Below are 17,575 nucleotides of genomic sequence, written 5' to 3' on the forward strand. Positions count from 1 at the left end.
GCCCCCCGAATTGCGAGAGGGATGTTCGACTGCTGATTTAGGCCTGATCCCAGTTGGACATCCCCTGAGGTGTCCCGGATTGGAGAGGGTGCAGGCTGGGCTGAAGGACCTCCCTCCCCAACCCCGTGCATGATTTTTGTGCACCGGGCCTCTAGTCTAATATAATATGACCAATTTAGATGAATTATGAAAATGATTTTAATCATTCATGCCTTTTTCTGTGGTCAATTAATTCTTCATGATTTTATGAGCTAGGCTGATACATTAATTTAACAGGTGGAATACCTTTAGAAAGAATTTGACTTGTTCTAGGGACTAGTGAAATTAGGTTCACAAAGTAACTCAGAATCCAGAAGCAGACTGAAACTGATTAGTAGATTGTTTAAAAGTAGGACAGAGAACATATGCACACAAGAGGGCAAGCATGCAGTAGGTTAACATTGGAAGCTTTGAATTTTATACAATTTGAGAGGATGCTTGAAAGTAGATTTATCAGATCTCGAAGCAGCAAAATTAAGATGCTGCTAAAACAATCACAATTTGTAGTGCTAGACAGATTTTAGAAACTTTGACTATTATTTTTATATATTGTTTATTCAGAATGCAACCATAATATTTGACCCTCTAGGATAAATGGAATATGTACAAAATTTGTAAGTAAATTACTTTTTACAATAAATTAGAGACAAGATTCACATCCTACAGATGATGACACCTACCTGTATAAGTCAAATAGATGACACTAAGGAACACAGCACCTGCAGCTACTGACACACCCAAAAAGAAAAGGGTCTGGAACTCTTGTTTTGTTAACCGGTCTCTCAGATACTGCAAGAAAGCATAAGCTTGCAGCAGTGCAAAGACACCTAAAGAAAAAGGTCACATAAAAGATTCTTAGAACACCTTGTACCATTCATAACAAAGACTAGCCATTTCATCTAACCAACATTTTCTTTGTCAAATGACAACCAAATAATACACCCCAAAAATTCTGCTACACGTTTTTTAAAAAGATCAGACTCCCCATACATGGACCAAGAAAAAAAATCCCATTTCAACAACTAGAGCCTATTTTAGCACATTAAATTTCCTCCTTTTGTCCCATATTTTAGTGACATGTTTTCTAGGGGGAAAAATAGAAATGCCATTTAAAAAAAAATCCTAAGATTTACCGAAGGAAGAAATTACTTGGATTGGGTAAATCCTGATATGATATATAGTTATCATTTATAGCTGAGTGATTGTATGTGACCTTAATTACACACTTGTATAAGATTCTAAATTAGTATATATTAGAGTGAGTGCTAAGATAAAATTAAAGCAGTAACAGTGAAAAGTATTTATTGCCAAAATGTGCACAACACAATACAAACCATCAGGTGTAAAACGAAATAAAGACATGAGAACCCTAACCCTTCTGGGACGTTATTTTTCTTTTAAAAAATTTATTCATAGGGGTTATTTTTTAAAGTTAATTTTAGAATGAGTGAATGTGTACTATCAATGATTTAGATTTTAAGAAATATAATAATGCATATGCATAGTCAGTTGATTGTGTATCTACATAGACATTGCTATACACGATTGTACATGCAACACTGAATATTTCTCTCTCAAATTGCTACTTGGTAATTTTATAACATCACATTATAAATGAAAGTGAAACCATTTCACAGATTTGAAAGTGCTATATAATAATAAGTTGTGGGTTCTTAACTTTCCACCCCCAATTCTCACAGAGAATGTGATGATAAAAGCTATGGAACATCACCTCAGAAAGTTAAATATACTGAATTTATAAAATGTTACTAGTAAAATAAATACCCACAGCCTTCATATGGGCCTTCGACCATGTACCTCTCGTTGAGAAGCTCTGATAAAGTTTTATTCACAGATCCTCCATTTTTGTTAATTGTGACCCAGGTTAATAATGGCAAAGAACTCTGCTTATGTGGAGGAGAATTATATGACTTTTTAATCAATATAAAAGCCATTAATTCCAGTTAGTAGATACAGATGAAATACTTTAGTAAGAGGTAATGAACATAAAAATGAAAAGTTCCATCTAAATTTGCTGAAATGGAAACTCTGGTACAATAACTCAGTATACAAATACTGCTTAATATTAGTTTATATAAAGCAAATATTATTTAGTGCTTGCAAATAGCATCAATTGTGCAAAAACAGATGTGTGCCTTGTCAAAACAGCAATGAAAGGGAAGACAGACACTTTTGGGAACACAATAGCAGAATGTTTCAATAAAACTATGATATTTTCATTTTACAGTGATGTTTTAGAACCAATATAATGAACATTAAAAACAAAGAAAAACAAAAAACCACTTTATTCTCTTGAAGGTTGGCTAGCCACACATTCATACATTCTTTAGAAGAAGGAAAATAAGTATTTTCTCATACCTGCAGCTGCCATGTGTTCACTTGTTCTGATTGGCTGGAATCCCACAAAGGGTATCTGCATGGATAATATTAAACCCACAATGTAGAAAGTGCTATATGCTAAGAAGACAAAATGGGAAACAAGATAATTTACCACTATCATAAGTACTTCAAACATAAATGGATAAATAACTCATTTCCTTTTAGCAAAGTTTTAACTGAACTTATCTTATGAACAGAATCTTGAAGTGACTTCTAACTGATGGTTAATCATACATTATAAATCATAAAAATGCTTTCTGCCTTTTAAAAATTGTTTTAAGTACTTTATTTCTGCAAACTATAATTTAGAACAGGTTAGGAGATAACTGGTGCTGCTTTCTTCTCCCCCAAATGGAATCAAACTTTTTTCAATCTATCATTAATAATCACTGAGACAACCCAAGAAGCTACATAATACATAAAACATTCCTATTGTCATTAATCCAAAGTATGCATGACCTAGTGAATACTTATCACCATCGTCGTATGAGTAGTTGCCATTATCTCAAAAAGCTCAAGTATTTCACAACTTTTAAAAAAAATCCTCACCCAAGGATATGTTTTTTTATTAATTTTTAGAGAGAGAAATATGGATGTGAGATGTATCAGTTGCCTCCCGTATGCACCCCGGCCAGAGATGGAACCTGCAACCGAGGTATCAAACCTAACTGGGAATCAAACCCACAACCTTTTGGTTTATGGGAGGACACTCCAACCAACCGAGACCCACCTGGCCAGGGATCATGCCTTTTCTATAGTCTCCTACTACTCTTTGTACAGTACTTAAAAGTAAAAGAAAAGTCTGTCCACCAAGTTTTCTGTAATTAAGAAGAAAAGGGCTTTGTACATAGAAAGTCCAGCAATCCAACAGACTAATAACTGAATTAGGGTCTAATGAAGGAAATTTGTTTGCTTTTGGCATTGAGTATATTTAATATTCTTGGCTTATATCAACCTAAAAGTATAGAAAAATTTGGGAGGGGATACAATTTGTGTAATAGACTTGTTTTGCATTTAGGTGTTCACAGACCACTTTTAGGTAAGTTGATTACAGAGAAAGTTACTATTTGAAATCACTGCAATAAAATATTTAGAAATGAAACCCATCTGAATTAAGTTAATGTGAAATTTATTCCATTTATAAAGCTTATGTCATTTTATGAAGTACAGTCAATACTTAGTTGTTGGGCAAATACAGTACTCTACTAGGAAAAAACACCTGGGGGTATATTTAGGAAGAGAACTGTTATAGCATATGTATCAGTATGCTACACACGTATAGCACAGCATACAGCACATACTTTCCTTCACGCAACTTAAAGTTTATCTGCTTAAAAAAAACACCCCATCTATAGAAAGTAAATTATGGGCTCATGATTCAAATGTCAAGTTGCCTCCCAACTTGTGTTAGGAAAAGGATAAGAAGCTCAAGTAAATTTAATAGAAAGGACCAATGTATGTGAATAAAGTTTCCGATGATCTCAAGCTAATGGAGAACTGGTTTTCTAGGAGACTGTAGAAATAATCCACCCAATAATGTAATTTTCAGATATATTAATGTTGGAATGGAGTTACCCTCAATCAGGTACTTGAACACAAATGCAATAAAAGTAAAGTAACTAAGAATTTCTATGTCACAAGATTTGAACTTTCAGCCTATCTGGTTGATGAGTTTTCTAATATCAATGTTTCTTTTACAAATTAGTCTTTTATAGATGTCCTGACAGGGAGTCAGAGGCAAAATCAGGAAGAAAAAAAAAAATGAGCACAAGGCCATTATTTGATCTTGAACAACTACTTAACAACAAAGTTTCAATTTCCTCACTACAGAATGAGGGGTTTTAACAAGAAAATCTGTTGATTATCCCTAACAATAACCTACGATTCTATGATCAACAGGCCTTTTAAACACCTAGAGCTGGGAAATCAAACCCTGGACAAATACTGAACACACAAAATCACAACTAGAAAAGCTAGGCTTGAAAAACCTTGTGTCATTTATGTGTTTTAATTATACGTAAGCCCACTTACATCTAAACACCACAATCACCTCTGAGGCTTGATTTCTCTTTTTTATAAACATAAATGAACACTAAATATTATAACTGTCATAAAATTTGGATTAAATATGATAAATGGCACATGTTGAATAAAAAAGAAAAACTTTTTAAAAAGTTGAGGTGAAATACATATATAATCATTTTAAAGTAATCAATTCAAGTGCATTTAGTACATCCTCAATGTTGTGCAACTACCACCTCTTTGTAGTCCCAAAACATTTTCCTCACCCCAAAAAGAAAACCTCATATTCATTAGGCAGTTGCTCCTCATTCTCCCAGCCCAGGCCAGCCCAAGGCTTGTTCTTAAACGCAAAGGTAATGCTTTTTCTTATTGTTGTTTAAAATGTGAAAGCCTCTAGTCCAGTGGTTCTCAACCTTCTGGCCCTTTAAATACAGTTCCTCGTGTTGTGACCCAACCATAAAATTACTTACGTTGCTACTTCATAACTGTAATGTTGCTAGTGTTATGAATCGTAATGTAAATATCTGATATGCAGGATGGTCTTAGGCGACCCCTGTGAAAGGGTCTTTCAACTGCGAAAGGGGTCGCGACCCACAGGTTGAGAACCGCTCCTCTAGTCCATTTACTTCCCTCTAAGTCACATTTTCCAGAAATAATCACTAAAAGGTATAGTGGGCACACAAACACGTTCATATTATCTCTCTTCAAATGGAAGTATACTGTACTTGGCAGTGTAAAAATTTCAGCAATCACTTGCTTAGAAACTACTGATGAAGTTTCCTCAAGGATTTGCTCAAGTTCATTTCCAGGCATATTCAAAAAGAAAAGAATAAGCCTGGTAACATTCTCAATTAGTGGTTTTATGCAACTCCGCAGACATTTATTGTTATTAGTAAGGAAGAAAACACTTCATATAGAGCAGATGAACTAGGGTTCAAGTTAATACTAAGAGTGATGGAGATGAGTTCAAGAAAAAGAATTCAATGTCTGCAAACAAAAACATGTTTTTACCTAGGCTTTGTACAATAGCATTTAACAGTGGGTTTAAAAATAGCCTCTATAATTCATTCAAATATTAACCTTATGTCCATTATGGTAAAGACAATCTAGAATGACAAAATCCTATTAAGTTCATTCAAATATTAACCTTATGTCCATTATGGTAAAGACAATCTAGAATGACAAAATCCTATTAAGATCAATCCCATCGTGAGATTGGTGAAAAAAAACCTGGCACTATAAAAACTTGGATGAAGGCGATATCACATCTTCAGCAACACCAACACCATTTCTGCCACTGTTTTCAGAAGACCTCAACAACACAACCCATAGCAATAGTAATCACTCCCCACCTAATCTGTCCTACAAATTCTATAGAAAACTTAACCAAGCTACTATCCCCATATATTATAACTTTCTATCTACCCATGTTAACCGACTTTTCTTACCCTTTAAACCAGAAGAATAAAGTTTTCCATCAAAGTAGTGAGTTCTATGGAAATGTACAACACTAGTAATGTTGTAAATCACTTATTACATCATGAAAATGTTACCACACTGCCATCCTGTGGAAGCACTTGCATTCACTACTGAAGATCATACTTCTAATGTGTTAGAGGAATTCCAGAAAAAAATACCATTAAAAAGTTATATACAAAGTCTATTATTATTTTTAACAACAACAAAACAAAACCCAAAAACCCCCTCTTTGATTTGGGACAAATAGTAATCTTCTAAACAGAGCCAAAATATCTTTTGCTCTTAAAGTACTCTTTTTTAATACAGAAAAAAAATAAACCATTGCCCTTGACTTAAAATACACAATTGAGTTGTTCTATAAGATAAAAGGCACTGAAAGGCCTAATTCAAGTTCCTTTGAAATTTTAAGTTTTCAAGAAGCTCCTGATGTTCCCCAAACTAACATGTATCTTCTCTGTGACAAAGCATTAGCTTGTGATGGCTAATACAGCCCTTCCTTCTGGCTGTTCCTGAATTACATCCTTTTACAACAAATCAGTAATCTAATAAGTAAAATATTTCTCCGAGTTGTGAGTCACTCTAACAAATTAATCGAAACCAAGAAGGGGGCTATGAGAACTTCTAATTTACAGCCATTTTGTCAGAAGTCCAGGTGATAACTTGAACTTGAGACTGGCTTCAGAAGGTGAGGCAGTTCTATGGGGCTGAGCTCTTAACCCGTGGCACCTGATGATATCTATGGGTAGATGGTGTCAGAATTGAGCTAAATGGTATGACACCCAGCTCGTGTCAGAGAATTATTTATAACACAAAGCACTATTTAAGTGTTTGCCTCTGTTGATGGTAAAGCTATGAAGGAATAGCCAGACAAGACAGAGTTCCAGAGGCTGAAAGAGGTAAAGACTTGGGGGATAAAATCTCTAGTGAACCAATTTGCATGAATTTCCTCAAAAATAATATGGTAGAATTAGACAAACTAAATTCTAGCACTTCCTGCTTTTATATCCTAGAATTTTTACATGCAATTTTTAAAGTTTGTTGTTGTGTAAGTTAATCTAGCATTAAATATGTTTTGCCTATAGCTGCCAAGTATAAATATGATTCCTAAAGTTTATGGCTTTACTTTCAATTCACTCAATACTAGGATTTTCTTTATTCACAAGCTATATAATCTTAGAATAATCTGTGCAAAATTAACACTTTACTCTTTCAATGATGGTTCCTAGCAAATGTTACCATAAAAATATCTTTTAGGTATAATATGAAAAGTGATTTTAAAAAAATATATTTTATTTGATTTCAGAGGGGAGGAGAGAGAGGGAGAGAAACATCAATGATGAGAGAGAATATTTGATCACCTGCCTCCTGCACAACCCCCACTGGGGATCAATCCCACAACCCAGGCATGCACCCTGACTGGGAATCGAGCCGTGACCTCCCAGTTCATAGGTAGATGCTCAACCACTGAGCTACCGCAGCTGGGCTAAAAAGTGATTTTTTTACTCTCCTTACTCAAATTAACTCACTAGAGAAAACATGGACAATAACATAAACTGCTTCGGTAACATTTACAAACCATTTATCAATACGAGAAACTAATTTCTTCCTTCTTAAATTATCATTCTAATTTAGTTAATGAGACACATTAACCATAAGAAGAAAAATTCATATTTTGATAAATGAAAAAGGTCTAATTCATTCTGAATACATGCTCATTGTAGAAAATTTAGAAAGTAGAGAAAAATATGAAGAAAATCACTAGTAATCCTTGCTATGTTTTTTTGTTAACATTTTTCTGTATCATTATATACTAAAACAGATTGTATTTAATGGCACCATAATATTTCATGATATGACAACACTACAATTTAAGTGTAATTTATAAATTATAATTTTCCTATTGGACATTTAAGCTATTTTCACAATTATACATAACACCACAGTGATCATCCTAAATGACTTCGTATCTTTAATAATATATTCTTATGACATAAAGTGTGATAAACTTTTATCAAATTAGAAAGGTTAAAGTCATTTTACATTCCATCAGTGTTATGTGATACTTGTAAAACCAGTCGTTCTATAAATGCAAAATAAGGCCTGGGTATTCTTCCTTTGTGTGAAAACATCAGAATCCTATTTGTAACATAATTTTGTAAAATTTATTTCCCAATTCAACAAGTCTAAACTATATCTTCACAAAATAACTTAATTTTATAATCACAACCCAATTTCATCAAGTAGATAGGCTTCTTACCGCCTTATATCTCAACTTTCTTTATACCCTGGCTTCCCACTCCTACCGTACACATCCACATTACCTCCCATGCTCCTCCTTTTCCACATGAACAAATTAACAGTTTTCCTTGGCTTGATAACCGATCTAAAGACACATGCAAAAAAACTTACTCAAAGGGAAACTATATTTTTCTGTAATTATATCAATTAATTCATTTTTACTTCACTTAATTTGATACTTAGAACCCAAACTTTTGGTTAATATAATTATGAGTTTGCCATCTAGCAATCCTTTTTTATCTAAACATTTCTGCTCATGAGGAGGAATAACTATAGACAAAGGATGTTGTGTGTTAAAAATCAGATGACAAACTATATACAAACACTTGGTAATGCTCCGTATTTTTCAGGACCATCAAGTTAGGTTAAATTTAACTTAAATCCTAATATATTGAGGATAAAGGAAGAGAAACATTTGTTCTATGCCAGTGGTTGGCAAACCACGGCTCGCGAGCCACATGCGGCTCTTTGGCCCCTTGAGTGTGGCTCTTCCACAAATACCACGTGTGGGCACGCAGTACAGTGCGCGATTGAAACTTCGTGGCCCATGCGCAGAAGTCAGTTTTCGGCCTGGGCGAGTCTATTTTGAAGAAGTGGCGTTAGAAGAAGTGGGGGTGTTGGTCGGTAGGTGACGGGAGACCAGACCCAGGCGGGCTGCGGGATACACAGCGCGGGCGAGGCACCAAATATCAACAGTACTTAAACTCTATAGGTAGGTTAATAACAATGTACCTACCTATATAGTTTAAGTTTAAAAATAAAAAATTTGGCTCTCAAAAGAAATTTCAATCGTTGTACTGTTGATATTTGGCTCTGTTGACTACTGAGTTTGCCGAATACTGTTCTATGCCATCACTTTCTACCCGTTTAAAAGTAAACTCTATGAAAGAGCATTAAAAAAACCTAAAATACTCTTATTTACATGAGTGGAGTAAGAGAGAGAAGAAACGAGGTTGGGGTAGAGAATTTGAACACTATGAAATTATCTGAGACATTTACTAACCTAACTTTATACACATATCTAACATCCCTAAACCATTTTCTCTTCCCTCTGAAAAGAAGAAAAACTCTCAAGAGCCAACCAAAGCAAAATTAACAGCATGCTTTCTAACTCACCATATAAAGGTTTCATCTCAATTCTCATGCTAGATCTTAGTGCTAACACTCCAGGGGAGTTGAACACTGCTCATGTTTTAAACTTTTATTATGTAGACCTTTCCGTTTGACCTTTTTAACAACGTTCCTTATTTGGCTACCTTTGACTTCTCCTTTGGCTCTTCCCCTCTTCCCAATTCATAGACATTTCACAAAAGTCTATCCCTCAATCTTCTCTCCACTGTATTCCCGCTATAATTTTCAGGACCCCAAAATTTCTTAATTAAACATACCCTAACCTTAATCCTCCCTATAACCAACCATTTAACCTAAAAACTTTTTTTCCTTCTGTAGTTCTAAAAAAAGCTGAAAAGTACAGTTTAATCTACTATTCTCCTTTCTAGAGCCCAATAACTAGTTATGATGTTTTCAGGGCAGAGAGACCTAACAGGTTGATGTATTTCAACTGTAAGGTATTTATTTATATACTAGGCACATAGTTATAGTGATTTTTAGCATTATGGGCTGTGGAGACAAAAATCTAAGTTCCACTACTAGCTATAAAATCTTCAGCAAATTATGGTGTCTTGTTTCCTCGGCTGTAAAATGAAGATAGTAACAATGCCTACCCACAGTGTTTATGAAGATAATGAGTTAAATACATGTAAAGAACTTAGGAAAGTTGTGATGAATAATAAGAACTAGACATATTAATTATGCTAGTGGTAATTGTTATAAGGTACACTGAAATGGCTATAAATATACTAAAATTTTTTATAATTGATATAATGAATACTCAATAAAACTCACCCTTTTAAAATAAACCATTGGTTTTAATATACTCACAAAGTTGTATACTATCACCACTACCTATTTCCAGAACATGTCCTCATCCCATACCCATTCAGTCATTCCTCCACTCCCTAAGCCACTGGCAATCACTAAATATACTTTCTCTCTCTGAATTTGCCTATTCTGGACCTAGTAGTGGAATTACTGGATCATATGATAACTGTGATTAAGTTTTTGAGGAACTGCCAAACTACTATGGTTTTTAATCATGCTAACGAGCTTTTATATCTTTGTGTTACTGTTTTCCAAAAATATTATTATAATGAAATTATATTATTTTACTGAGATATTGGTTTTTGATCACAACTTCTGATTAATTCAACCCATAAGAATTTTCTGTCTATATTACAGAAAATGAACTCTAAGACTTGAGACACCATCAATCACTAAGCATCTAATTCAAGAATGTTTTAAAAACTGTAGACTAAATGAAGATACGCCATGGTCTGAATGTTTATGCCCCAACTCCCCGATTCTTATACTGAAAACCTAATGCCCAAGGTGATGGCATTAAAAGGTGGGAGATGATTATGTCATGAAGGCTCCAGGGATTTAGTGCCCTTTTGATAGAAGCTCCAAGAGTTAGCACATCCCTTTCACCATGCGAGGGCAAAGCAAAGCTATGTACCAGGAAGAGGGCCCTCCCAAGAACATGACCATTCTGGTGCCTCAATCTTGGACCCTCCAGCCAGATTGTGAAAAGTAAATTCTTGTTGTTTACAAGCTACCTAGTCTGTGGTATTTTTTATGGAAGCCCAAATGAACTAAGTCTGCTGAATATTACACAGAAAGGGCTTTTAAAAGTTTAAACTGTTTACTTTGAGGATGCTCAATCTTTTCTAGTGAGTAAGCTGGATTTGAATAATATGTTTATGTGGATGATTTTCATGACAGAAATGCTCATTCCCCCAATTTTAGAAAAATGACTGACAAATATTAAATCTAGACTAATTTCTATAAAAGCTCATCAAGAAGTTGGTAACAACACACTTAGGTAAAATGCCTAACCCTCATTATAAATACAAAAAGCGAAATGAATATAAAATTATTTTACCTTCTCATTGCTAATACTGGCCTAAGAGAAAGTCTGTGCAATGAAAATATTGTATATGAAACATCTTTTAAAAGTGGAAAGATTTCAAAAGTCAAATCACTTACCTATGTAGACTCTTTTGCTGTATCTTTGCATCAGTAATAACACAAATACATGCAGTGGAATAAGGTTGATAATAAACACATAACCACCCCAAGCAGAGACCTATGGGTAAATAAGTTAAATAATTTGTTTGCTTTTTTTAAATAGGTAAGTTTTGTCATGATAATCAAAGCATACAGTAAGCAAATATATTTAGCAATTTTGAGAAATGCTTAAAAATGGATTTATATAACCACAAATAACTTATTTCTCCTTACTTTTATTGATAATAATTAAATAATACTATAAATCCAAAATGCTTTCCTACATTCACTTGAGAAATGGTCAAATTAAACTTAACGAGAATGTTGAGAACATTATAACTTATGAATTGAAAGTAAAAGGATTGTCATGAAATAAGGACTTTCAGGATATAGATCATAAACATTTATAGGAAAAAAGCCCATTTACTTCCCCCATTTTTGCGTGATAAATATATTCAAGAAACTTTACAGAGAATATAAACAGGACTGTTAGGAGAAGTCAACAACTAACTAAAGGGAATACTCAAATGATCTGGATATGCTTTGACAAAATCCTCAAAATAAAGGTGCTGTCTAGGGCAGTGATGGCGAACCTATGACAAGCGTGTCAGAGGTGACACACGAACTCATTTTTTTGGTTGATTTTTCTTTGTTAAATGGCATTTAAATATATAAAATAAATATCAAAAATATAAATCTTTTTTATACTATGGTTGAAAATATCAAAAAATTTCTATATGTGACACGGCACCAGAGTTAAGTTAGGGTTTTTCAAAATGCTGACACGCCGAGCTCAAAAGGTTCGCCATCACTGGCCTAGGGTATAAATTATTTCCTATACAAATCAAGATACCATTTTAATGTTTGGCCTATATCACAAAATTAGAATAAGTCTATTTAATCAGAATAACTGAGTATGTTCTAGTGTAAATTTATAAAGATCCTAAAGATAATGTTTCTTCTCAATCAATAGAATTAATTTTTAAGTACATTCAATAATAGGAAACAGGGTCTTATCAAGATAAAAGTTTTTGGATGTGCTCTAATAATTAAAAGTTTGAAAAAGCCATGTATAGCAATGGCTTATAGTCTTAAGAGACTATATGTTAACATATACGTATTTTAACAATGCTGCCCTTGTCTACAATATTTCAGAACCACTTATAAGGAACTGTCTTCAGTTTATAATGCAAACAAGAACATCAGTTTATTGTTTCAGTCACATGCTACTGTTTTTTTCCCCAGCAAAAAGAATGTTACTCTGAGCACCTAACTGAAGGATTCCTGATTATTTCCAAAATTTAAGTCTTAACTTGAAAGAGGTTTACTATTACTGAGTATAATTACACAGAATGTGTTCCAGGTTTTAACCACTTAAAAAGTGGTACAGATAATTTGGATACAAAAATCCTATGACATTTGTTTAAAAACAAAACAAAAAAAGGTACCTAACTTTATCATTAATTTTCAGGCATAAAACTACTAAACAGACTGTGCTGTGAAAAAGAGAGGAGAATGAAGAGGTAATACTGAACCCCAATCTCAGGTAATTTGTTGAAAAAAATATGTAGTTTACAGATTAGCCTAGAGCAGCGGTTCTCAACCTATGGGTCGCGACCCCTTTGGTGGTCAAACAACCCTTTCACAGGGGTCGCCTAAGACCATCCTGCCTATCAGATATTTACATTATGATTCATAACAGTAGCAACACTACAGTTATGAAGTAGAAACGAAAGTAATTTTATAGTTGGGTCACAACATGAGGAACTGTATTTAAAGGGCCAGAAGGTTGAGAACCACTGGCCTAGAGGATGTTACCATTATTTAGGTTGAGTTGTATATTTAAAAAGAAAGATTTTTGTTTCATTTGCTGCAAATATTATATTTGAGAGGTTGAGTATTAGCCCTCCCCACTAAAGCAAAAGTCCATATGTGTAGGGAGTGGTTAATAGGTTTAAGCCTCCAACTGACCTGTTGTCAAAGCCACAAACAAGTCCCAGCTTAGAGGTAACAGCCCTCTTAGCATAATTAGGCTTGACCTTATGATGCTGCCAGATCTTATGATGCTGCCAGATCTTATCTGGGAAGCCAATGGGCTGAGGGAAATGTAGCAAGTGCTGTCAAAACAAGTGAAACTCACAAGAACATTGTAACTATGGTGACCACTACCTTGTTGACCTCTGGCTATAAAATAAAGGCTCTGCTTGCTGTCTGGATCTCTCTCTGTGGCCTTAGCCAGGCACAGGAGATCCACCTAGATCAGTGGTTCTCAACCTTCCTAATGCCGCGACCCTTTAATACAGTTCCTCATGTTGTGGTGACCCCCAACCATAAAATTATTTTCGTTGCTACTTCATAACTGTAATTTTGCTACTGTTATGAATTGTAATGTAAATATCTGATATGCAGGATGTATTTTCATTGTTACAAATTGAACATAATTAAAGCATAGTGATTAATCGCAAAAACAATATGCAATTATATGTGTGTTTTCCGATGGCCTTAGGCGACCCCTGTGAAAGGGTAGTTCGACCCCCAAAGGGGTCGCGACCCACAGGTTGAGAACCTCTGACCTAGACCCAGCTTATTCTCTTTGTCTTTTCTACATCCTTCGTGCTCCCTCTCAGGCTCACCGAACTCTTGGCTGAGCTGGCACGCCACACATATGGGCTCTGGGGATACGGGTAAGGGAAGAGAATGGGAGTAATGAAAGAGTATACATTAAACAAAATTAAGATCCTAAAGATTTCAGAAGAAACAAAGTGGAGAACTAGCCCCTGATAAAAAGTAAATGAAGAGGAGGAACTGGTCTACCTTCTAAAAAGATTTGTTAGACCTCATGTAGTTTCAAATATAATATCTTACCATATAGAAATACGATAAGCAGCAGCACACTGTCCAAAAAACAGAACCAGTTTTTACAGATTTTACCTAAAAACAAACAAAAAAGCTGATGTAATAAATATGTTAATAAATGCTCCTGCTAAATAAAAAATGTTTAGTAAACATGTATTACAAAAAGCCAAAGTTATTTTTAAAATGTACTAAGGTTATTCAGATCCACTTAATATATTCATTTGTAACACTCGGCAGCAGTCAGACATTTTAAAAATAGCTTTGATTTTATTTCTAGCTATTTAGTTTTCAGTAAAAAAGAATTATCTTAAAGGAAATTATATATTTCCATTTGTCACATTTTTATATTAAAGTTAATATCAAATTGAGATTTTAACTAAAGAATAAAATTATTCAGTAAATCTTCATTTCCATATTGTTTATTTGCTTAACCTTAATATGTAACTTTGCATTTGAATGTGATCATCTCATGTATAATTCTAATTATGAGCAACCATTTTGGAAAATTTTTATCTAGAAATTTTCAGATACTATATATAATCAATATCTTCAAGAAACTATTATATTCCCAAAATAGTTTCTAAACAGCCTAATAATATAACAGTAAAATTCTCAATTACTCTGAACGGGAAAGACAACTTGCAGTAAACAAAGGCTCAAAAATTTGACCAATTTCTACCTAGTGACTTAAAAATTAATCAAAGAAATAATTCCCAGATAAGAGTTTATATATTCATCTGAAAAAGCAAAATATATTAGCAACTTCAGAAAAGCAATTTTATTTTTGCCATGCCCTCACTCTTCTTTGCTTTTTTTAAAAAAAATCTTTATTGTTGAAAGTATTACATATGTCCTCCTTTTTCCACTATTGATCTCTTCTAGCAACCACTCCCTGCCCCAGGCCTTCACCACCCTACTGTCTGTGTCCATGAGTTAAGGATCCTATATGCATTCAAGTTCTTTGATTGATCCCACCCACCCTCCCCCACCTTCCCTCTGAGATTCCACAGTCTATTTCATGCTTCTATGTCTCTGGATATATTTTGTAAGCAGAAAACTAAATTTTAAATTTCAGAAACACAAGGCTCTAAATACTCATGCCAAAAGCAAAGGGTCATTTTTTAAGATGAATCATGTGAATGTTCTAAAGAAACTAAGTCCTATTACAAGCAATTCTGTATTAAAAGATTCATTGCCATGCCTGATAAGAAGTTCAATTTTAACATTATTTTTGAGAGCTCATTTAAAGGAATTCTTTACTTTTAAAATGGGCCTCTACTATACTACTACATTAAAGTAAAGAACAGGTGACAATCAATCAGTAGAGCCTCCCATCCATGGTTTTGCTTTCTTAGGTTTCAATTACCTGAAGTCAACCACAGTATAAAAATATTAAATGAGAAATTCCAGAAATAAACAATCCATAAGTTTTAAATTTAATGTCATTCAGAATTGTGATGAAATCTTGCGCTGTCCCCCTTCGTCCTACCTAGATATGAATCATCCATCCCTTTGTCCGGTGTCTCCACAACTGTATGCTACCTGCTCATTAGTCACTTAGTAGCCATCTTGGTTATCAGATAAACTGTCTGTATTGCATTGCTGATGTTCATGTAACCCTTATTTTACTTAAAAATGGCCTCAAAGCACAAGTGTAGTGATGCTAGCAATTCTTAAATGCCAAAGAAAAGCTGTGGAATGCTTTCATTAAGGGAAAAGGTAGAAGTCCTTGATTCAATAAGGGGGAAAAAAAACCATAAGCTGAGGTTGCTAAGATCTACAGTAAGAACAAATATTATATCATGGAATAGTGAAGGAAAAAGAAATTCATTTTTGTTTTGCTGTTTAAACTCAAACTACAAAATTCACAGCCACAGTGCATAAGTGCTCAGTTAAGATAGTAAAGGTTATAAATTTATATGTGGAAAATTTCTGGAGACTTTTCAAAAATTAAATCTTTGAGAGACCACATTCACATAGCTTCTATTTTATCACTGCTGTTGTTAATCTCTTACTATGCCTAATTTACGAACCAAACTTTATCATAGATATGTATGCATAGTAAAAAGCATAGTAAATACAGGGTTAGCTACCACCCACCATTTCAAGCATCCATTGGGAGTCTTAAGATATGTTCCCTGTGGGAAAGGGGAGAGACGACTACTGTCATCAACACAGTATGGTATTGGTGAAAGAACAAAGATCAATGAAACAGAAAGAGAGCCCACAAGAAGACCCACACAAATAGTCAACTGACCTTTGACAAAGGTGCAAAGGCAATTCAATAGAGAAAGGATAGTCTTTTCAACAAAATGGTGCTAGATAGAACAACTAGACACGTACATGCAAAGAAGTGAATCTGAACAAAGACCTCATTATATTCCACAAAAATTAAAGCAAAATGGGTCACAGACCTAAATGTAAAGCACAAAACTATAAAACTTTCAGAAAACAACATAGAGGAAAATCTGGGTATCCTTGGTCTGATGATGGTTTGTTATTTTTTGATACAACACCAAATGTATGATCCATGAAAGATAAATTGATAACTGGGACCTATTAAACAGAGTAGATAGAGAATATTTCCATTGTCACACAAAATTCTATTGGAAAACATTCCTCTAGATCTACAAACATGTGTTCAGGTTTACAGTATTAAAAGACTTAAATCCTGCTTGTGCTTTGAATGTGGAAAGCTAAAAAGGTCAATTTCACCATAATGAGGAAAAAAGTCTAAACAATAAGTTTTCTTAAGCTTATCATAAAGTTAGTTACAAGGCAAACAATTATGCAAATGCTAGAATAGCTAAGGAAATTCTAGACAAAAGGGAAGTCAGCACTCACAAGCTCTTTTTCATGGGCCTCCACCAGGTTGTCATATTAAGATGACAATTCTCCCCAAACTCATCTATAAATAATGTACTCCCAATAAAAAATTCCAGTTGGCTTTTTGGGTAGATGTTGATAAGCCAATTCAAAACTTTATATAAAGCAAAAGACTAGGAAGAGTAAAAAAAAAAGTCTGAAAAAGAGGAACAAAGTTGAATTACTCATGCTACCGGATTTCAAGTGTTTTTATAAACTAATAAACACAACCTAGTGTATTGTAATAAGGATAGATACATAACAGATCAAAACAGAGGGAAGAATTGCCAAACAGACCCAATGTATATGACAACTGATCTTAACAAGGCTACCAAGGTAAATAACTCAATGGAGAAATAACTGTCTTTTCAACAATGGGAGTTGGATCAATGGATATCCAAATCCAAAAGCAGAGAACCCTAACCCTTTTCTGCACCACAGGCCATAATCAACTCAAAATGGATCACAGATCTAATGTAAAACCTAAAAA

The 17,575-nt window shown here is 34.1% G+C and overlaps 1 protein-coding gene across 1 annotated transcript in view; it reads right to left on the reverse strand.

Annotated features, from left to right (window-relative positions):
- The window catches only part of STT3B (STT3B, catalytic subunit of the oligosaccharyltransferase complex), a 76,969-nt gene that overhangs the window by 19,244 nt on the left and 40,150 nt on the right, over positions 1-17,575 (reverse strand). The window contains exons 6-9 of the mRNA XM_023752913.1: positions 14,230-14,295; positions 11,344-11,443; positions 2,419-2,517; positions 720-866 (exon numbers count right to left, since the gene is read on the reverse strand). Coding sequence (XP_023608681.1) covers positions 720-866; positions 2,419-2,517; positions 11,344-11,443; positions 14,230-14,295 — 412 coding nt within the window. The remainder of the gene's footprint in view (positions 1-719; positions 867-2,418; positions 2,518-11,343; positions 11,444-14,229; positions 14,296-17,575) is intronic.

The sequence above is a fragment of the Myotis lucifugus genome, unplaced genomic scaffold (genome assembly GCF_000147115.1).
Source record: "Myotis lucifugus unplaced genomic scaffold, Myoluc2.0 scaffold_39, whole genome shotgun sequence".
Classification (NCBI taxonomy): Eukaryota; Metazoa; Chordata; class Mammalia; order Chiroptera; family Vespertilionidae; genus Myotis; species Myotis lucifugus.